The sequence below is a fragment of the Polypterus senegalus genome, chromosome 15 (genome assembly GCF_016835505.1).
Source record: "Polypterus senegalus isolate Bchr_013 chromosome 15, ASM1683550v1, whole genome shotgun sequence".
Classification (NCBI taxonomy): domain Eukaryota; kingdom Metazoa; phylum Chordata; class Cladistia; order Polypteriformes; family Polypteridae; genus Polypterus; species Polypterus senegalus.
The window spans coordinates 91349046-91372595 of record NC_053168.1 but is presented as its reverse complement, the minus strand read 5'-3'; the positions used below and the strand labels follow the sequence as shown (position 1 = coordinate 91372595).

Genomic DNA, 23550 nt, shown 5'->3' with positions numbered 1-23550 from the left:
CAACTAACAAGAGCAAATCTTCAAAAACATCAGAGATAGAGAAATATCCTTCCCCAAGTAAAAATGCTTATTCTAAAATGTCATTCATTAGATCTTGCCATATTTTAAAAAAAGTTTTGAACAGATCCTCTAAGCAAGAAGTTGAGTTTTCCCAATTTCTAAGAGTACAGATCATCAGATACCCACTGACTTAAAACAGCTGGGCTCCGATTCTTCCAGTTGAGCAAGATAAGTCTAAGTGCTAGTAGTTGTGACACCACGACTGTCTGATAAGCATGCAGAGGTTTTTGTTCAAAACAATGTTAATTTGGTGTTCAGCCAAAACATGTGGCCCAGTGTGCCTGGAGCTAGACTGCAACATTCACAGGTTGAATCTTGGCCTGGATACATTTTGGATCATTTTAAACAAGATAAATGTGACTGATAACACTTGTAAGAGTTTTACAGTAAGAAACACTGATGGAGCCCAGTGCTGGAAATGTTCTCATATAGCTAGGGATTCATTCCTGGCTCAGATGTCTTTTATTTTCCTTCAGTCTTGTTGTTGCCTTTAATATTATTTTTTTGTGGAATACATATTTCTCTTCTCTTTTCTGAACATTATATTGTTTATTAATGTTTAATATATTTCATACAGTAATATTTGTGTCAGCTAATTAGCTATTTAGAATTGTCTTTTGTACCTGATGCTTTTTATTTTGAGCCTAAGGAGCGAAGCGTCTGACGCTGCATCTGTCGGATTGCCTCCCTCCAGGCTTTATAAGCCCACAACCACAACAACTGCTCTATGGATTGTTGTTGTTAAATATTTAGTAGATTTTTTTTGGTTTCTGACTCCACTATAATTCTGTTTTTGACTTTGTTAGTGAAGTGTGGACTGGTTTTGTACTTTTAAAAGTCAGTTTTTGCTCTTCTTGTTTTGTGAGTTCCTAATTTGTAATTTTTTTTTTTAACCCAAAAGAACATTTATTTTGGAATTCTGAGCCATACATTATGATTTTTGTTTCTTTCCCTTTGGTGCTGTTGAGATTTGTGAATACTTGAGAAGCCTATCCCCTTTTCTTGGGCATGTGCAGGCCAGAATTGTGTTTCTAGGATTTGAAGGTGAGGCTCACTTTGATTTCTAAGCTTCATTCTAAGCCTGCAGTTAGATTTTGGAGGAAAAGCTCCCATTTGGCTTTTGTCAGCTGGCAGAATCCTAACAGAAAAATATTGCGAGAACATTTCTGTGAAACTGTTAAAAAATAGGGGAACTGGTTATGTCAATTTTTAGCAAAGCAAACTGGCAGCTGCTTAGAGATAAAAGGTGTCAGTAAATGACCCGTATAATGTGTTCATGGCTGCAAAAGTAAAAGGTTTGGTAGCGAGTAATGTTTACATGACAGAGTCCAGAACAGAACTGCCCTTCAGGTGAAGGGAGTGAAGTTTTATAGGAGGTCTTGGGGAAGTGATGTTGTCCTGGGGCACGGGACCAGAAGTGATGTCAAGGCAGTGGTTTCCGGTGGGATTTCATGGGAAAGATCTGCAGGGAACTTAGAAAGAGCTTTAGTGAATCCCGCCACCCCCTGGGCGGATGTGTTACCATTACTCTCCAAGCCATTCAGCTGCCTCCTATTCACACGTGTGTGACAACAGCATATTTCAGTTGTGCAGTTCTGCTAAGTAACTCATAATATCTTTAAAATGTTCTTTTAGAGTTATTAGCCAAAAAAAGAAAGAAACTGATTGGAACAAGACTTGTAAGTATTATTTGTAGTTTAGTAACATTTCAACACTTCTACAAGTTATGAAATGTTTTTCTAGGCACTGTATACTGTCTACCCATTTTTATGAAAAGGACTCTACAGCTATAGTTGGGGCTCAGAATAATTTATAAAGATGACCTGGGGCCTCATGTATAACGCCATGCATAGAATTCACACTAAAACATGGCGTATGGACAAAAGTGGAAATGTGTGTATGCAAAAAAATATTCAGATATACAAAACTGCGCATAAGCCAACTTCCACGCACTTCTGCTCCATAAATCCTGGTCAGTGTGAAAAGTAATGCACATGCATGCACCTGCCATCCCACCACGACATCCTCCCACCCCCCACCCCCCGAATTGTGCCCCATTTGAATATGCAAATCAATATAAATAGCCCATTACTTTCAGTGTTTTGTGAAAAGACAATGGCAAAAGCACAGGGAAAAAAAAACTTCAGCAAATGCAAAGTGGAAGCAAAGAAAAGCATAATATATGTTGGTTTAGGCTGTGTTACAAGCAACAAAAGGAAAGTGATGGAGCGATACAGAGTGGCAGAGACACTCGAATGTTCAAATTCAGAAAGTTGCACAGTGCCCGAAATAAAAAAAGAAGTGGTCAGATATCAAAGTCGAGGTGAATAGGCAAGTCGTAGCCCAGAGTCATACGGAAGCATATTAGGGCACAGAGAAAAGAATATAAATTAGAGACACAGTGAAGAAAAAAAAGGTTGAAATGTCCACTTTAATCTTGAAATTTTGACTTTAAACTCGTTTATTTTGTCATTAAAGTAGAACATCATAAACTTCATCTTAAAATTGTTGTTTCACTTATTAGAGTTTCTCAAATCCCATCGTAACTAAAGTAGCTTGTGTTCCCCAACCCAGTCATTAATCACTAGGTGCGTCTTAAAATTGGCTTTCTTCAGGAGCAAGCAGGCAGTGATCTCCACACAGAATACATTACATTCAAAATATTACAGCTCTCAGTATGATGTATATGTGATATCATTTTCATCATTACATGCATTAAAGCATGTATTAAACATGTGGGGGGCACAGTGGCACAGCGGTAGCAATGAGCTGGCACCCTGTGCAGAGATTGTTCCTGCCTCCCACAAGATGCTTGCTAGGACACATGCAACTCTGAATGAAATAATTTAATGCATCAATACTGTCTCTGTCAAACGTACCAACCCCCGATTACTGTCACTCTGTTTTCTTTATCCATGTAGCCAATCGCCACACAGTGAACTCTTTAATAAATGTAAAACCAGCTGTAACCTTAGAACGGCAATTCTTCAAAAGTTTTATGGAGCATTGAAAAATCTTCATTATACATGTTTAATTATTCCATCCATCCAGGGTCGCACCGGTCCCAGCAAGTATCAAGTGCAAGGCAGGAACATTCCCTGGATGGGGAGTCAGCTCATCATTAACACAGGGCCCTCCCATGTTTAATTATTAACAGTATACATTATTCACATAAAGTTAACGATTTATCTATAAAATGTAATATGCATACTTTAATGTATTTCATCTTAAAGATTGTATTAAGTATACATCCTGGTATTCTAACAGCACACAGTTGCAAGAGAATAGCACTTGGAAATCTAAATCGACTTAGAAGCCAGTCATTATCTATCATCTGTAAATATACGTTCTCTTCTATTGAATTGCATTGAAGCTGTAAGCTGTACCCCGACATTCCTATGTGCTCTCCACACAACCCGCCATAGAGCTTTCCAATCAGCTGCTGTGCAGCTATGATACCACACACACATACAGTACAATGGGTTAAAATACTCTGAGTGGTGCAGTGAGAGTAACAATACTAAAGCAGCTACGGTATTTGGAATAGTTTGTTCATTCTGTGCACCATTATATTGTTATAGAATGATTACAATCAAATTAATTAAATTTGTAAGCAATATGCAATTAATTTAGGTGTATATGATAATTCCCACGTCACTGAGGCAAATCTGAAAAAAGGAGACCACAGTAGCACTGCTTTGATGCTGGGTGCTGCCAGTTTGCAAAACCAAGCAGAAAAGTGTGTACGCAAGGGGGAAACCCTGCTGTGAAAATGTGCATGACTTTAAGTCAAGTTTAGTTTATAAATATCACAATGTCAACGTGGAAACGGGCATGCGCAGCATTTTTGTGAGTACACACTGTTTATATATGAGGCCCCTGATCATTATAATCCTTCATTTTCTCTCTTTCTGCCAAGCAGGTCAGTTTTTTTGGTAAACTCTCTGGGTCATCTGCTGTGCTTTTAGGGATCCTTGTAATCAAAAAACTTAATGTGTTAAGTGTTTAAAGTTCCTGTAGAGTGCATGTGATGTGACTTTCTAATTTATTTATTTTTTAGTAATATCAAAATATCATCCAAATTAACCGAGCCCTTTGTAGAAAACTTTTAAATATATTTCATTTATCCAAAAAACATAATGTACAGTGGTGTGAAAAACGATTTGCCCCCTTCCTGATTTCTTATTCTTTTGCATGTTTGTCACACAAAATGTTTCTGATCATCAAACACATTTAACCATTAGTCAAATATAACACAAGTAAACACAAAATGCATTATTATTACTATTATTTAGGGAGAAAAAAAATCCAAACCTACATGGCCCTGTGTGAAAAAGTAATTGTCCCCTTGTTAAAAAATAACCTAACTGTGGTGTATCACACCTGAGTTCAATTTCCGTAGCCACCCCCAGGCCTGATTACTGCCACACCTGTTTCAATCAAGAAATCACTTAAATAGGAGCTGCCTGACACAGAGAAGTAGACCAAAAGCACCTCAAAAGCTAGACATCATGCCAAGATACAAAGAAATTCAGGAACAAATGAGAACAGAAGTAATTGAGATCTATCAGTCTGGTAAAGGTTATAAAGTCATTTCTAAAGCCTTGGGACTCCAGCGAACCACAGTGAGAGCCATTATCCACAAATGGCAAAAACATAGAACAATGGTGAACCTTCCCAGGAGTGGCCGGCCGACCAAAATTACCCCAAGAGTGCAGAGAAGACTCATCCGAGAGGTCACAAAAGACCCCAGGACAACATCTAAAGAACTGCAGGCTTCACTTGCCTCAATTAAGGTCAGTGTTCACGACTCCACCATAAGAAAGAGACTGGGCAAAAACAGCCTGCATAGCAGATTTCCAAGACGCAAACCACTGTTAAGCAAAAAGAACATTAGGGCTTGTCTCAATTTTGCTAAGAAACATCTCAATGATTGCCAAGACTTTTGGGAAAATACCTTGTGGACTGATGAGACAAAAGTTGAACTTTTGGAAGGCAAATGTCCCGTTACATCTGGCGTAAAAGGAACACAGCATTTCAGAAAAAGAACATCATACCAACAGTAAAATATGGTGGTGGTAGTGTGATGGTCTGGGGTTGTTTTGCTGCTTCAGGACCTGGAAGGCTTGCTGTGATAGATGGAACCATGAATTCTACTGTCTACCAAAAAATCCTGAAGGAGAATGTCCAGCAATCTGTTCATCAACTCAAGCTGAAGTGATCTTGGGTGCTGCAACAGGACAATGACCCAAAACACACCAGCAAATCCACCTCTGAATGGCTGAAGAAAAACAAAATGAAGACTTTGGAGTGGCCTAGTCAAAGTCCTGACCTGAATCCAATTGAGATGCTATGGCATGACCTTAAAAAGGCGGTTCATGCTAGAAAACCCTCAAATAAAGCTGAATTACAACAATCCTGCAAAGATGAGTGGGCCAAAATTCCTCCAGAGCGCTGTAAAAGACTCATTGCAAGTTATCGCAAACGCTTGATTGCAGTTATTGCTGCTAAGGGTGGCCCAACCAGTTATTAGGTTCAGGGGGCAATTACTTTTTCACACAGGGCCATATAGGTTTGGATTTTTTTTCTCCCTAAATAATAAAAACCATCATTTAAAAACTGCATTTTGTGTTTACGTGTGTTATATTTGACTAATGGTTAAATGTGTTTGATGATCAGAAACATTTTGTGTGACAAACATGCAAAAGAATAAGAAATCAGGAAGGGGGCAAATAGTTTTTCACACCACTGTAAATGTAATTGCCATTCAAGTACCCAATACTACCATAGGAACAGACTCACCTCTTCAGCGTTTGTGGGTTCTCAAACATGAATTGCTTATGTCAGGTAATGCCACTGTATTGCAGGAGGAATTAGGGTTGGATTTTCACTATTCTGTTGCTGTGCTCTCTGACTCCCCATCACTTCAGCTAAACAGATGGCCCTGTTATATTTCAGTGCAGTTTTAAATGTGTCTCTGGATTAGTTCTATGTATTTTCCTACTTTTCCCTTCAGAGTACAGAGAATTCACTTCTGTAACTAGGTTAGAATTTAAGGTCATGTTTAGTGACCTAGAAATATTATACATCTGGGCATTTCACCATTTTGTTTTTCCTTGATGGCAACATTTTTGGGAGGATTTGTGTAAGTTTTTTTTTGTTTGTTCTCAGTACAAACAGTTCACAGCTTTAAGAAGGTATCATGAACATGTGTTCACATGAAATGCTTAAAAAACACTTTCACAGCCTGAAAATACACACCTCTCTCCTCTTCATTGACTTACAGAAGCACAGGATTTTGTTAATGCAAACAGCTCTTATGCCCAAGCCTTTACAAATATAACACAAGTTTAGGAGAAAGAAAAACTACAGGCACCAGCCGACATTATACAGCTTTCAGAGGTTAAAATGTTCCTCCTCACTGCATGACTGAGCCTATGATTGGGAGAGCTCCTTGATTGAACATTACAGTGAAGGCAAGTACATGTGCTCTAATCCCCTGGTTATTCACAGAAACACACTTTCAAAACTGCCATGTATACCCTTCTTCTGATTAAGCAAACCAGGATATTGGTCTTTGACAAACTGCATTAACACACGTAAATTTCTGTGCGAGTGGCCCAGTTATGTAGCCATGTAAACCCTTAACCAGGTTACACTTTAGGATTCCTTAGTCTGCACACATCTGTTGCATTTTTGTTTCCCTGCACAGATTGCTTTATCCCTTCTCCTGGTAGAAATGATTTGTCTACGTGTTTCAGGAATTGCTAAATTTATGTTGATGACCTGAATGCACAGTTCTAAGTTTAGTAGCACAGTCTCAGGAACAGCATTGGCAGTTTCATGTATTATGGATGCCTTGAATTAATGTTTTGAGCAAACAGTAAAACAGATGCTAAGGATGCTCATGAAAGGAAATGGGGAGGATTAGAATCAACTGCTCCCTCTCATGCTGACTGCATATAGGAAGGGCCATTGGCATGTAAGGGATTTGTATCCTTGGAATTGCTAGATAAGGGACAACATGCAGGATCCTTGATGTCCTCAAGGAAAGGTGGGCAGTGCAATCACATTCTATAGAGAGTCTAATATATAATATCACATTCTCAGTCTTTAAAGATGAGTTCAATGATAACCGGGAGGACAGAAGGGGGTTCCCAAGGCCAAAAGACCACCTAGCCCCCACTGAGCATTCTAACCAACATAAATGTCCTCAAATCATTCTTCACCAGGGATTTGCCACAGTTAGTTTTGTGGGCATCACAGGTGGCTGCATGAAGCCTAGGTCAAGCGGTGCTGCCCACCACAGAGAAACCGGAAAAGTAGAGCTTAGTAAAGATTATTACAGATAATTCTGTACCTATATAGTCTATTAAGAGCACAACTAAAATGTATCTAATAAAAACCCAAAATAAAAAGTGGGTTTTAGGAGTGTTTAAAGTGATCCACAGTGTTAGCCTGATGTCTCCCTATTCCAGATTTTTGGTGCAAAACAGCAAAAGCGATCTTATGCTTAGCTCTTGGAATGTTAAGGAGACCAATATAAGAACTGCTGAGGTTACATCTTGGAGTGTAGGGAGACAGGAACTCTAAAACGTAGGAAAAAACAAGGTTATGTAAGGCTTTATATACCATTAGCAGTATTTTAAAATAAATTCTAAAGGACACGGATGATCAGTGTAATAACACTAAAACTGGTGAGATGTGCTCAAATTTTCTTCTTTTGGTTAAGATTCTCGCTGCTGCATTCTGCACAAATTGCACCCAGCTGACATCCTTCTTAGGTAGTCCTGTTAGGAGTACATTACAGTGGTCTCTCTGACACAAACATTTTTTGCATTCATGGCACTAGATATCATCCATTTTAACTATTTATTGTAAATAATGAAATTGTCAACTGGAACAGATCTAAGAAGAGAACCTGTTAGCGGTGTGGTGTAGTGTTACAGTCACCTGTTCTAAAAAAGGGAGATGCATTTAGCATGGCAAGCCATTATTGTAGGATTTTCCATGTTATAGCAGGGCTACAAATCGTGAGGTTATAAGTTTATGTCCAGGATGATGGGATGGGAAATTTTACTCGGGGGGGGGGGTTACCTCTATTTGTATGTAGTACATGACTAAGGTGATGAGGTCATATGACACTTTTTTAAGTGGTGGCATTATTTATAAAAAGATATGATATACAATATAAGAAATGATCCAATGTCCTTGTGCCAATATCAATCAGAAACCACCACCAAACATGATCACAAAATCGAGTGTCTGTGCACCAAAATCAAGGCTGTCAATGAAATGGAATGTTAAAAGTGGGATCAAGTTTCTGTTAGGTGGCACTAGTCACTAAACCTTCCAGGGGGCTAAAAGTTCTTAATCCAGCATTGCAGGCAGTGTGATGTGGTGGTTAAGGTTTTGGACTTTTAAACCCTGAGGTTGTGGATTCAAATCCTGCTACTGACACTTTGTGACCATGAGTAAGACACTTCACCTTCCGGTGCTCCAACTGGAAAGCCAAAAAAAAAAAAATGTAACCAATTGTATCATAAATGTTTGTAAGTCACCTTGGATAAAGGCGTCGGCCAATTAAGTAAATGTAATGTAAATGGATTTAGTGGTGTTAAAGAATATACTTAACTAAATTAGTGCTTCCTTAACTGTGTTATGCAAATGAACCAACCTTCTTTAAGATCGTTGCTTTGTTATCTGCTCCAGTGACTGCACTGACCAGTGCACATGACAGGCTTGTTGTAATAAAGGACATCCATCTTGGAGACATTTCTAATGGTCATCTTGGCTATTATTTAAGAGAATGTCCCTAACAGATACATAGTCCTACATATTGCAAGTTGCAAAGGAAAAAACTGCTGTATAAGCCATATAAGACTAATGACTGCAAAGAGAACCGTAGCGCGTATGAGAACATGAGGGCAACCATTAAGAAGGATATCAGAGAGGCTAAAAGACAGTTGGAGAGGAATATAGCAGATAAGGCGAAAGAAGACCCCAAGAGATTCTTTCAGTATTTTAGTAGTAAAAGAACAGTTAAGGAGGAGGTCAAGTTCATCAGGAATAGTAAAGGGGAATTAAAAGACACAGACAGTGAAATAGCAGATGCCCTAAACTTACATTTTTCTGAGGTGTTTACAAGTGAGCAAGTGGATAACCTGCCAGAGGTAAACGCAACTACTAAGGAGGTACTGAGGGATTTGGAAATTGTAGAGGGAGAAGTGCTGCTCAGATTAAATAAGATGAAATCAAACAAATCACCAGGCCCAGATAATATTTATCCTTGTGTTTTAAGGAGGCTAGTGAGTACATATATAAACCCTTGACACATATTTTTAGGAAGTCACTGAGCACTGGAGAGATTCCAAAGGACTGGAAAATGGCAAATATCATCCCATTATATAAAAAGGGTGACAGGGCAGATCCAAGCAACTATAGGCCAGTAAGCTTAACAAGCATCACAGGAAAATTAATGGAAGGAATTATTAAGGATAAGATTGAGCAACACATGACAAGGACAGGAGTTATTCTGAACAGTCAGCATGGGTTCAGAAGGGGGAGGTCGTGTTTTACTAACATGTTGGAATTCTATGAGGAGGCAAAAAAGGATACGATCAAAGTGGAGCTTATGATATTATTTATCTGGACTTTCAGAAAGCATTTGATAAGGTGCCACATGAGAGGTTGGGCATCAAGTTAAAAGAAGTGGGAGTTCAGGGTGATGTTTTTAGATGGGTGCAGAATTGGCTCAGACACAGGAAGCAGAGGGTGATGGTGCGAGGAACCTCATCAGAACTGGCCGATGTTAAGAGTGGTGTTCCACAGGGGTCAGTGCTAGGGCGCTGCTATTTTTAATATATATAAATGATTTAGATAGGAATATAAGTAACAAGCTGGTTAAGTTTGCAGATGATACCAAGATAGGTGGATTAGCAGATAATTTGGAATCCGTTATATCATTACAGAAGGACTTGGATAGCATACAGGCTTGGGCAGATTTGTGGCAGATGAAATTTAATGTCAGTAAATGTAAAGTATTACATATAGGAAGTAAAAATGTTAGGTTTGAATACACAATGGGCGGTCAGAAAATCGAGAGTACACCTTATGAGAAGGATTTAGGAGTCATAGTGGACTCCAAGCTATCAACTTCCCAACAGTGTTCAGAAGCCATTAAGAAGGCTAACAGAATGTTAGGTTATATAGCACGATCTGTGGAGTACAAGTCCAAGGAGGTTATGCTCAACCTTTATAATGCACTGGTGAGGCCTCATCTTGAGTACTGTGTGCAGTTTTGGTCTCCAGGCTACAAAAAGGACATAGCAGCACTAGAAAAGGTCCAGAGAAGAGCGACTAGGCTGATTCCAGGTCTACAGGGGTTGAATTATGAGGAAAGATTAAAAGAGCTGAGCCTTTACAGTTTAAGCAAAAGAAGATTAAGAGGTGACATGATTGAAGTGTTTAAAATTATGAAGGGAATTAGTACAGTGGATCGAGACTTGTATTTTAAAATGAGCTCATCAAGAACATGGGGACACAGTTGGAAACTTGTTAAGGGTAAATTTCGCACAAACATTAGGAAGTTTTTCTTTACACAAAGAACGATAGACACTTGGAATAAGCTACCAAGTAGTGTGGTAGACAGTAAGACGTTAGGGACTTTCAAAACTCGACTTGATGTTTTCTTGGAGGAAACAAGTGGATAGGACTGGCGAGCTGTGTTGGGCTGAATGGCCTGTTCTCGTCTAGAGTGTTCTAATGTTTTAAACATTTTCACTATGCCAAGAAATACAAGGCAATCTATAACCTAATGCTGATGTTAGTGCCATCACTTTCCTAATTCCCAAGTGTTGCTTTGGAAACCTGGGAATCTTAACACACAGTACAAACAGTGTAACAGTTCCCACCTTTGTGTGTGTAAAAATGAATTAACTAATTCTTAATTCCCATTCATAGAAAATACGCAGCGCCTCAGAATGGGGGCTGCCTGTGAGTTTTCATTCGGCAATCACTGTTATGTAATAAACGAACATATTGTAAGCCTCAGTGACAATACTTTTAGGCTCTGTGTTGCATTGCAGTAAATGGCCAACAGAAGAATTAAATTATACCCAAAACAAATAAATAAGTAAATGACCACACCTCGCCGCTGTTAAGCCAAACTAATCATGTCGCACTGCGAGCAGGCAGGAAGCTGTGTCTTCACACTAACAGCGCTAATCACTGCGCCGCCGTGACATCTGTAACAAAGATAACACGGAAAGGAGATCTAATTACATTTACAATCAGTTTGTTTTAATCAATAAAATGTCCCATTATGAAAAAGCAGACGTTGTGTGACAAAGTCTGCGGCTACTCGCCCGGCCCAGTAGTACGCTTACTTGTATTGACCAGTAGATGTCGCTAAAAACGAGGTTTCCAAAAGTTCCGAAACGTTAACCTTTATTTATTCCCAGTCGGTTCAGTTGAGGCAGTTTCGGGTAACGTTGTTTACTAGATAACTTGCAATACTCAGTAAATTATACAAAGCTACTTATTAATACGATGACGTCCACTGTATGATCCTATATTTATTAAGGAACCCACACGAGTCGATGGGATTTTCTTAAAATGTGTAAATGAAAGAAGTTCAAGTTTCTATATCAGCACGCGTTCATGGCGATCTCTAGAATCATTTGGTTCCCGTGTTCTTCGAGCCAATCAGTTGTTGTTTCGCTGCGCTCGGTCAGTTTCAGTCCAATCACAACGAGCGCTGCAGTTCGAGGCCGTAGGCGTCTTCGACCAAATGATCCACCGAGGGATTGCCGCAAGTCCAGCCGGGAGCCAACTTCAGGCACCGACGAGCCCACCACGAGTGTAATCAATAACAACTTTTGGTCAACACCAGGGATATCGGGCCCAAAATGTTACTACGGTATTTTGTGGGAAACAACCCAACGCGATGCGTAAACTTTTTTTGCAAATGGTTCACTCGTTGCATTTAAACATGCAATAGTTTTAAGACATTCATTGCAGTTGCCTCACTCTGGTGGTAAATGGTAGCTGTTTATACACGCAGCTCTCGGGGTGATTTTTTTTTCCAACTTGTAGCTGGCGGCTCCATTCTTTTCTCTTTTATCCCTCTCAGCAACATCAGGGCAGCGGTCGAATCCAAATCAAAGGCGGTGGCTGACCTGCCCAGGTGGGATTGGCCGTAATTACAAAAGTGGTGGGGCGCGCAGGCGACGCGCAGTTAGGAGCTCAAAGCACGGAATTGTGGCCATCGACTAGAAACGTGGAAAGCGAAAGAAAGAAAACGGCTTTTTAACATGGCTAGAAGAGATCGCCTCACGCTGCTCCAGGTAACAGTTACTCTGTGAAAGCTTGCCTTTGTTATTTGGGGCTCTGTGTTTTCTCATTAGGTTTGTTTTTTTCGATAGTCAAGAACACGCTGATTCTTGCGACGATGTGCGTCAACTGTGGAAAAACTATTTTTCTCAAATGGTATACTGGATTAATGTTGCTCTTTTTGTAATTTTCAGGTCTGTTTCGTTGTCGCATGTGTGTTGAGTGCTAACGTTTCTTTGGGATACGTATATAATCGCCAGAGGAGATCCGAAGACTGGGACGAGGTGCTGCCAGATGCGGAGCTCTGTAGGTTTCATGTCCTTTTTTGTTTTTTCCCCGTGAAGTTTGCAGAAGAACTTGCTGTGCTACTTCTCTACATGCTATAATGGTGTCTAGACAAGCGATGAATAAGATGATTTTTTTAAAATAGAAACAAGGATACAGGAATCGTACCGCATCCATTGTATTCACCCAAATAAGCCCCCTCGGTCACCCCCGCCCGGCCGTCCGTCCAGTGTTGGCTTCATGGTGGCTTTGTTTTTCAGAAAGTCGAAATCGGTTGTTTATTGGGTTTACTTAAATGTTCAAAGATATAATTAAAGAAAATATACTGGTATAAGGAATACGTTTTGAATCGACCTCGTAGTGAGAATAAGCCCCCAAAAATCAGGACTACCACCATTGTTCTTGTTTAGTAAGCGACTGCGTGGGTTCATGTACTTTGGAAGGCTGCCGTGTGTTTATTGGCCCGAGAATGCATCTTTTTAACTTTGTGTGGAATTTCTGCATAAATCGTTTCAGAAAACCGTGAAAAGTGGATTTCTCTGCGTTTATGTTCAGTGTGAAGTAAAACGCTTATCAGTTGCTCTGTTTGGGGGGCGTGCGGGGGTCTTATGTGTCCATCGTCGAGGTCAACACAGAATTCTGAAGTTGACCGAAGAACAAAATTGGGGTGCCCTTAAATTAGGTTTACCAGCTTTAATGGCACTTTAACTTCCAAATGGCTTCACTGATTTTGATAACCTGCCAGAAGTTGAAATTGTTAGACTTCTCAATGTTAAAGGTGCAGCAAAGCCGTGCGCCCCCGTGACATGTCAAGGCTCTTGGGGGTGGTGGTTAGTGAACAGGTTGCATAAGCTGATAAAAGGCAGATGGGCTTTGCAAACCCCTGGACCCCAGCTGGCTTTCACTAGTGGTTTTTTTTTTTTCCCCTTGTATCATGGCGTAACTTGCCCTTTTGGCATTCAGTTGTGTATATCCTGCTTGGCTCCGAATTCCTCTTGTCACGCCAGGCCTTAAACCCCCAACAGATGCTAACTATTATTCCTGATCCCAGTTCTTTCAGATTCCCCCCGGATTAACACTTCTGGATCTTGCAAGAACAGATGCTTTGAGTTGGATGAAGCAGAACCTCCTAACTGCCGCTGTGATAATCTGTGCAAAACATACAACCGATGCTGTTCAGATTTTGATGAGCACTGCTTAAGAACAGGTAACCCGATTGTTCGTAGGCTCTGTGTGTGTGTGGTTTTGTTTTTTTTAAACTTGTCTGTATTCTTAAAACATATTCCTGGTAACACGTCTCACTTTTAATCGCCAACAATTTCATCACAAAGGACACAGTTACAATTGCCAGGAAACCATAGGAATAAGAATTGTAGGCAGCTTTTATATGAAATAGCATTTCAGTTTAACTGACGACAACTTGATTAGGGTCCCATAGTGAGCCTGGCATGACATTTGAACTCCATGTCACACTGCATGCCTAACTGTAGATTGCTGCGTTCCTCTTAAGTTATAGTAACAGAGAGATTTTTTTTTCCCTCTTTCTCAAATCTGTTCAACGGAGGTTGTTGTTGCTGTTTTCTAATATTTTCTTTTAAAGCCTTTTCCTCAAACTGCTTTAGCTCATACTGCATAAGTCATAAAGCCTTCTGCTCAAAGCTTTAGGTCATAATTTTTATTTTAAAAAGTGAACAATTTTGCAGTGTTGTTTGCTTACTGCTAACAAGTAATTGGAGTCGCGCCATAGTATATTATCCAAGTTCAGTCCAGTACCAAGTTTTATTGTCCTAAGAGGGATGTGCAGTTAGTCAGCAGGGTTTAAAAAGACCAACTCTGCAAACATAACTTAGAACAAGTAAATGAAACCTAAACATCAGTGTACTTCATATAATATCAGATTATAATTGGTACAGTTATAAATATTAAACTGGCCCTTAAATGTAATATCTGCATTTGAAGACCAAACTGCATACATATGCATTATGGAATAGCAGATTTACATTTAGCTATCTCAGAATTAACTGTAAAATTTAATTAAAAAACACATTATTTGAAAATTAATTCTAAATGCCACATCTGATGGAAACTCTGTATCAAGACACCCCAAATGCATTTTGAGTTGGTTTAAAGTGCCATACTGTTTGAAATGTTCTTGCTGGGATAGACTTCAGCCAACCCCAACTTTTACACACACAGTTCGGTTTATCTCATGATTCAGATAACTCCGCATATTAAAATGCCTGGGTTGTGAATATCTGGAAGCTTTTATATAAATTCATTTCAATACCCCCCCCCCATAATTACTTTCCCATGTTTTGTGTTTGTCACTTTTCTGTTCACTTTCCCCTTTTTATGCTGTTAATTAATTCCTTCATTTAAGTTGGTGGGAAAACTGCTGAGGTTAGACTGTCCATTACAGAGGCACACAGGGTGGTCCCTAATTGCTCACCCAGCGTCCCTGCCAAAAACAAAGTTTCAGACTAATGTGACTTAATGGTCAGGTACAAAAGCAGACTTTGTCTCGATAACTGTGAGGCAGGCCACAGACTTTTTCCCATCAACTTTCAAGCCAGCCTCCAGAGGTATTGTGGTGACCTGGTGTTTGTACGTTAGTTGTGATAACAGTGCTGGTGCTTTTTAGCTTGTTCAAACTTTTTTTTTCTTTCTTTCTTGTTTTGCACTTTCTATTTTTCCAGTTTTTTTTTTTTTCTCTATGATTATTAGATTTCATCTTGTTACACATCTAAGCCTTTTCGTGTGATTAATCATTGGCAGACTTAAAAATTTTCCATTATGTAATTATGGCACTTTGGTTAATTTCTCCCTCCTGTTGCTTTTCATTAGAATTTCATATAATTGCCATTTATTTTCTTTATTTTTTTTGCAGCTCGAGGCTTTGAGTGTACTAAGGATCGCTGTGGAGAAGTCCGACTGGAACAGAATGCGTGCCACTGCTCTGATGACTGTATGGCAAGAGGAGACTGTTGTACCAACTACCTTGTGGCTTGCAAAGGTTCACTGTCGCACAGTTGTTGTTAAATGAACTTTCATTTTCTTGGAGCAAGTTTATTTTTCACCATATATGCCTTAAAGGAATACTCTACCCAAAATAATACTTGGTTTTACAATGTTCTCCTTATCTGGTGTAGTTTGTACTGATTGGTGGCCATCAAAGGGAGGGAATGCTTTTTCTCTTTATGATGTATGCTGCTTTTTCAGAAATAGCCGTTATTAGCAAAAAAGCCCTGTGCTTACCATGTTTTGAGCATACAGCTAGATAAAAAGGTCGGTTATGCAGTAGCACCAGCGTTTTTCATATCGTCTGCCATTGTACTGCACGGCTCGCTGTTGGCTTGTTTGATGTCAAACTTTTCCGCCCAATTGTTCTGCATGAATATGTGACTTTAAACGTATTTCTGGCCATCATGGCTATCCTTTGTGGGTGGAGGTTTCCTTTAAGTATGTCTTTTGTGAATTTTCAGATTTTTTTTTTTTTTTAGTTACCAGTGTCATGTTGAGTTTTTTTTTGTTTGTGCTGTAACATTTATTTGTTTGTTTGTTTTGTGTATTTTAGGAGAAAGTCATTGGGTGGAAGATGAATGTGAGGAGATGAAATCCCCCGAATGTCCAGCTGGGTATGGGTTTTATCTTCACTTCTTTCAAAAATAATCACTTCTAAAGTTAGTTTATAATCCTTAATTTTAGTTACAGTACTATTTGTTTTTCAGTCTTTGTCAGAAGGTTTAGAAATGTGACACGTTTTGTTTCTTCTTGAGAGCCAAATAAGATTGGTGCTCTGTTTTCGGTGATTTGTGCCCATTTGTGCCTTGTAACAGCCGCAGACTGACTGAAAGAGCCTTCTCCGAGGATAGCGTTCTGCTTATTTATTGTCTGTCTTTGTGCTTTTTATCATCCCATCCCAATTTCTAAGCCTGCTTAATCCTGAGCAGGGCTGGGGGAGGCTGTAGCCTGTCTTGGCAAGCAAAAGGTAGGAATGATCCCCTGGACGGGGCGCCAGTCCTCCACACACACACACACACACATACAGAGGACCTATTTAATGTTGCCTGTCTGGCCTAACCTGCATGGAGGCTGTGGAAGGAAACCCATGCGGACACAGGCAGGACCTGGGACGCCATACCACTGCACTACCCTCTGAGGCCTTTTTAAATTCATTTAGTGCTAAAGTACTTACTTTCTGGCAAGAAGCCTGCTGGAGGTTTATTAAAATTGGACCTTTTGGTAGAAATGAAAGCAATATAACAATGTGTGAAATGTGAATTATTCAGAAGATATGATTTTGATTTCTTTAAAAAAAAAAAAAAAAATCCCAAACTGTAGTGTAGTGTTAGGAAAATACAAGCACTTTGCTTATTTACTGAGTTTGTATGTATAACTGTTTAAAGTTTAACTCTTATCTGACATGTTTAATCCTGCTGTGTGATTTGCTCATGACATTTTAACATTTGGCCTTTTAAACTTTTTTTTTTTTTTTTGTTTCTTTCTAGATTTGTCCGCCCACCTCTGATGATTATCTCTGTTGATGGGTTCCGCGCTACTTACATGAAGAAAGGCAGCAGTGTAATTCCAAATATTGATAAATTAAGTAAGAAGATTAGTTTAATTTATTGGATAATTGTGACTTAAGGTTGAAATTTGGGAACTTAAGAGTTCTGTGCTCCACTGTTCAGTAAACATGAAAGCAAGACCAAGCTATAATGCCCCTTTTCTTGTACTGATTTCTTTAATGCTTAATTGCACATTCTGTGCCTACGGAACTGTACGCACTGTGCAGACCCCTTCGTTGCCCATTGTGGGGCAAAACTGTTTTTCATGTAATGATCGAGGTAACCTACATAGGGTTACATGCAGAGGTGATCTGCAGATGCAAGGACTAAAAGTGGACAAGTTTAACATTCACTCGCCTAGATTGATTTCTAAAGGCAGGGGCCTGGGGAGATTGCGGGGTGTTATTAATATTTGATACATCAACAGCATATGGATCACTTTTCAAAATGTAAAGTGTTGCTGAAATGTTTTTTTTTAATGTAGATTGTTCTTGCATTTAGTAATGAACAATATTGGCAAAGTGACTTTTAAAAGTAACTTGATTACCCTACTCATTGCTTACAAAATGTACATATGTTCTATACTTACTATAAAATCCATTGCAACCAGTAACTTTTACATTTTTCTTTTACATGATAATCTGCTATTTCACTGGGCAGTATTGACCATTACATCCTAAACCCATGAACTTGCATTAAATTAATCAGAAATTAAGTCAAATGTGATCACTTTCTTCCATCCATCCATTTTCCAACCCGCTGAATCCGAGCACGGGGTCATGGGGGTCTGCTGTAGCCAATCCCAGCCAACACAGGGCACAATGCAGGAACCAATCCTGGGCAGGGTGCCAACCCACTGCAGGACACACACACCAAGCACACACTAGGGCCAATTTATAAATGCTGTAGTGCAAATGAGTATGGATGTAACAGACATGCTCCTCAAGTACCAGAGTACCGCATGAGGGTGTGGGAATTCCTGGAGAAACCGGAAGGCGGGTGGCTCAGATGTTTTTATTTTTAAGGAACACTTAAGTGTATTTAGTGACCCTAAACTGTTAGGATTAAATTGACCTGTCAGCACATGCAGGTTGAACTGATTACTTGTAACTTTTTGTTCAGTTCTTTTGACTTGACTGCACGCTGTGTACGTGCTTAACTTTTTTCCTCTTTCGCTGTCCCATACTGCTAGAGCATGTGTACATGCGTGATGATGTCTGCTCTTGTCGGAGTTACTTTTTTGCGAAAAAAGGCTGTACTTCTGTTAAAACATTGCAGTCTTCGAGTGGCAAAAGTAAAACTCCATAGTAATGCATATCTCTGTTTATTTTCTTTAAATTATGCAGGTATTTCAACCAACCACTGCCCCACAAGAAAATAAGTATGTTATAGGTTACTTGTTACTTTAAAAAGTAATTTGACTATGTAACGCACTGCAAAAGTACTGCTTATGAAGTTACCCCAATTACATAAAACGCTGTGTGCAACCAAACATCTCCTTAAGAGCACAAGTAAGGTTGAAATCCAGTGCAAAAGGACTTCAGCAGCAGCAGTGGTATCCATGTATTGAATGTGTTTCTGTAAAATTTGTAAAGCAGAAAAAGTTAACTTCTTCTTTTTTTTTTTTTTAGGATCATGTGGTACTCATTCACCATATATGAGGCCTGTGTACCCAACAAAAACTTTTCCTAATTTATATACTCTGGCCACGGTAGGTGTGTGTTGTGGTGTTTTTGGGTTGTTTAGTGTTCTTATTTAAATGGGAACAACTTGAATTGTTTTAATTTTGTAATTGACTGTAAACTGTAATTGTAAATTTTATTATGCATGTGTAAGTGCTTGGTAGGAATGTTTTGCCCATTATGGTGCTGTCATTTATTATGTGCATGCAAGGTGTAAACTTGAGTATTTTAAGCACCAATCTGGATGTTTATTACAATATTTTGGCTTATGTTTATATAAATCCAAAATTCAAACATACTTTATTGCATTTGGTTAAGAGCGCCATGCTTACAAATGTCAAGCATATTTGGCGTTTTGTATGAAATCTTTCCATCACAGAATTTTTGGCAGCTTCTGCAATGCAGGCACGTGTCTCAAATTGCAGATGGCGTAGAGTCGGTCACTGGGCTTGATTTAACATTTTGTTCACCCACTTTTGTGTGGCTGTTAAGCAGCAAGGTACAGATGTTTCAGAGTTTTAAATACTTGGTTATCATTTTTGGATAATTTGAGCTTTCTTTTTTTTAGTTTAAACATGAAATCCCTTTGAATGCACCACTCTGTCCATCAGTTGTCACTCTCTACCCAAGATTGTTTGGATTTTCCTCTAATCTTTAATGTTGTTTCTATGCTTACTTTGATCATGATCAGTCTCTCCTTTGTGAGATCCAGCAACATGTCATTTGTGCTTTTTTAGCCTTCTGTTTTTATGGATGACGTGAGCAAAATCAACTCTCACATTGCAGCAAGGCTGTTTTTCAGAGGCACTTCTATAGAGATACAGGTCTTGAGATGTATTAAAGGAATATTCCACCCCAACATAAAAATACATTTTTATGTTCGTTACTCCATGTAGCTTTTTAGTGATTCCTAACAGAAAAAAAATCTAATCTCTTGTTTTCGTACAGAGCAAAGATAAAAGTTTTTGATATAATAGACATTTGTAGTGACCAGTGTTGGGAACCAGCAGACAATACCAAAAAGACCACAAAATAATATTGCTCTGCTTGTTGCTTAATTCTCCTGTTAGGTTATTCAGGTGGGTGCTCACAACATTCTGGGCCTATGCTTTTTTTAGTAAAATATAATGCATCCATAAAAATGCTTTCATTCCTGAAAATGACTTGTCCTCAGATCCGACTGACCATTTGAATTGAAGACCCACCTTATTTATTGGTCAGTCCAGTCCTGTAATGGGTGGTGGTTCTTTCAGCTGCTCCCTTTAGGTGGTTGCCACAGCGGATCATCATCTTCCATATCTTTCTGTCTTCTGCATTTTGTTCTGTTACACCCATCACCTGCATGTCCTCTCTCACCACATCCATAAACCTTCGCTTAGGCCTTTCTCTTTTCCTCTTCCCTGGCATCTCTATCCTTAGCATCCTTCTCCCAATATACCCAGCATCTCTCCTCTGCACATGTCCAAACCAATGCAATCTCGCCTTTCTGACTTTGTCTCCCAACCATCCAAATTGAGCTGACCCTCTAATGTACTCATTTCTAATCCTATCCATCCTCGTCACACCCAGTGTAAATCTTAGCATCTTTAACTCTGCCACCTCCAGCGCAGTCTCCTGCTTTCTGGTCAGTGCCACCGTCTCCAACCCATATAACATAGCTGGTCTCACTACCGTCCTGTAGACCTTCCATTTCACTCTTGTTGATACCTGTCTGTCACAAATTACTCCTGACACTCTTCTCCACCCATTCCACTCTGCCTGCACTCTCTCTTTCACCTCTCTTCCACAATCCACATTACTCTGTACTGTTGATCCCACATATTTACACTCCTCCACCTTTGGCAACTCCCTGCATCCTCACCATTCCACTGACCTCCCTCTTATTTAAACGCGTTTTCTGTCTTATCAGGAAGAAAACATGCCTTGTGAATATTTGAAATGCTTCAACAAAGAGAGTTAATTTTACGCTGTAGCTTCATAGACTGACCCTTAAGAACACCAGTGTACACCAGTTGTTACATCTACAATTCAAATACTTGTTCACGTCTAAGCACATTTTATATGTATGTATGTGTGTGTGTGTATACATACAGTACTGTGCAAAAGTTTTGGGCAGGTGTGAAAAAATGCTGTTCATGCATGTCATGATTGAGCATAGCAACAAGACACAAGGTAGTTATACTGCATCAGCAAGGTCTCTCTCAGACAAAGATTTCAAAGCAGACTGGGGTTTCAAGATGTGCTGTTCAAGCTCTTTTGAAGAAGTACAAAGAAATGGGCAAAGTTGAGGATCGTAGACGCAATGGTCGGCCAAGGAAACTTAGTGCAGCAGATGAAAGACACATCAAGCTTATTACCCTTTGAAACTGGAAGATGTCCAGCAGTGCCATCAGCTCAGAACAGGCAGAAACCAGTGGGACCCAGGTACACCCATCTACTGTCCGGAGAAGTCTGGCCAGAAGCGGTCTGCATGGAAGAGTTGCAGCCAAAAAGCCATACCTCCGACGTGGAAAGAAGGCCAAGCGACTCAAGTATGCACGAAAACATAGGAACTGGGGTGCAGAAAAATGGCAGCAGGTGCACTGGACTGATGAGTCAAAATTTGAAATATTTGGCTGTAGCAGAACGCAGTTTGCTCGTTGAAGGGCTGGAGAGCGGTACTTATTATTGTCTGTAGGCAACAATGAAGCATGGTGGAGGTTCCCTGAACGTCTGGGGCTGCATTTCTGCAAATGGAGTTGGAGATTTGGTCAGGATTAATGGTGTTCTCAGTGCTGAGAAATACAGGCAAATACTTATCCATCATGCAATACCATCAGGGAGGCATGTGATTGGCCCCAAATTTATTCTGAAGCAGGACAACGGCCCCAAACATACAGCCAAAGTCATTAAGATCATCTTCAGTATAAAAAGAAGTCCTGGAAATGATGGTATGGCCCCCACAGCCCTGATCTCAACATCGAGTGTGTGTGGGATTACATGAAGAGACAGAAGGATGTGTGAGAGCCTACATCCCACAGAAGATCTGTGGTTCGTTCTTCAAGATGTTTGGAACAACCTACCAGCCGAGTTCCTTCAAAAACTGTGTGCAAGTGTGCCTTCAAAACGGCATCAATTCTTCTAGGTAAAGGGTGGTCACACCAAATATTGATTTGATTTAGATTTCCATTTTTGAAAGCATTCTTTGTTTACAGCATTTTTTCACACCTGCTTAAAACTTTTGCACAGTACTGTGTGTGTAGAATTTTTTTTTTTTTTTTTGACCTTTACTGCTGTTCAGTGTTGGTCATAATAGTTCCCTATATTAAACTCCAAAATCTTCACACATTATAGACTTCACATCCTTATTAGTTTAACGTAGAAAAGGTTTCTGCTTTAGGTATGTGTCCAGCATTTCGTGTCATCCTACACTTACTTACATTTCATAATCTATGTATTCCAAATAGCAATATATTGTTTACCATATACAACTCCAGGCACCAAACGCAACGATAGAGACTTGTGCTGGGAGAAGTTTCTGTTCTGCAGCTTTAAATTATTTGTTGCCGCCATAATAGATGACTCTTTGCTCAACAAACTTTGGTTATTGTTAGGCTCACAGATACCATTACTTCCTCAGACATCTGAGGCAAGCCCAGATGTCTCCATCTACACTATATGGCCTATAGTTTCTGGACACCAAGCCACATGTTGTTGTTTAGGTGTTTCAGCTGCATACATTGTTGACAGATAAGCACACCTCCATGCAGTCTCTTTTGATTAACGTTAGCAGTAGATTGGGTCCTACAGAAGAGCTCAGTGACTTTAAATGCAGCAGCACTGTCCTTTCACAAGAAAGTATGTGAAATTTATACTCTGTTAGATCTGCCCTGGTCAACTTTAATAATTGTTGTAAAGTGGAAACATGTTAGAGCAAAACTAGCTCAGCTGTGAACTGTTAGACTAAACTCGCAGAAAGGGAGCCATTGAGTTCTAAAGTGCATAGCATGTAAAATTTGCTTATTCTCTAAATTGCTGTCATCAAAGTTATAAACTGCCTCTTGAAGCGGCATCGGCACAGGAGCTTTGCTTTGGAGCGTCAAGTGGCTTTCTATTAAGACCTGCGTAATGTCAACCATTGGGTGGAGTGGTCTAAAACATGCCGCCATTAGACTCTGGAGCAGTGGAAACCTGTTCTCTGGAATGACTAATTACGCTTCGCTATTTGCAGTTTGGATGAATATGATTGTGGACACCAAGAGTAGTGCAGTTTTTTTGGAGGGTGGATAATTGTGAAGTGCTGTTTTTCACAATGTGGGCTATACTGCTTCGTTCCAGCAAAGAGTACTGTAAATACTACAACATAAAGATATTTTATTTAATTGTGCACTTACAACTTTGTTGGCAACACTTTGGGAAAGGATCCCTTTTATTTCAGCACAACTGTCCCCTTGAACACACAAATAAGGACATGGTTTGACAAGTTTGGTGTGGGGGGCTTGGGTGGCCTGCATAAAGGCCCTGATTTCAACCCTGTTGCTCACCTTTTTGAGAGGAGCTGAAATGCTGACTGAGAGCCAGGTTGTCTTGTCCCACTTCAATTCCTGACAAAATGCACTTTTGGTTGGATGGTTATAAATTCT

General features: G+C 39.6%; 1 protein-coding gene across 1 annotated transcript in view; it reads left to right on the top strand.

Moving 5' to 3' along the window:
- The first annotated feature begins 11811 nt into the window (after positions 1-11811).
- The window catches only part of enpp2 (ectonucleotide pyrophosphatase/phosphodiesterase 2), a 147933-nt gene continuing 136194 nt past the window's right edge, over positions 11812-23550 (top strand). Inside the window, exons 1-7 of the mRNA XM_039737597.1 lie at positions 11812-12407; positions 12588-12699; positions 13730-13885; positions 15566-15691; positions 16253-16313; positions 17187-17284; positions 18878-18957. Of these exons, the coding sequence (XP_039593531.1) occupies positions 12375-12407; positions 12588-12699; positions 13730-13885; positions 15566-15691; positions 16253-16313; positions 17187-17284; positions 18878-18957 (666 nt within the window). The 5' untranslated portion in view covers positions 11812-12374. The remainder of the gene's footprint in view (positions 12408-12587; positions 12700-13729; positions 13886-15565; positions 15692-16252; positions 16314-17186; positions 17285-18877; positions 18958-23550) is intronic.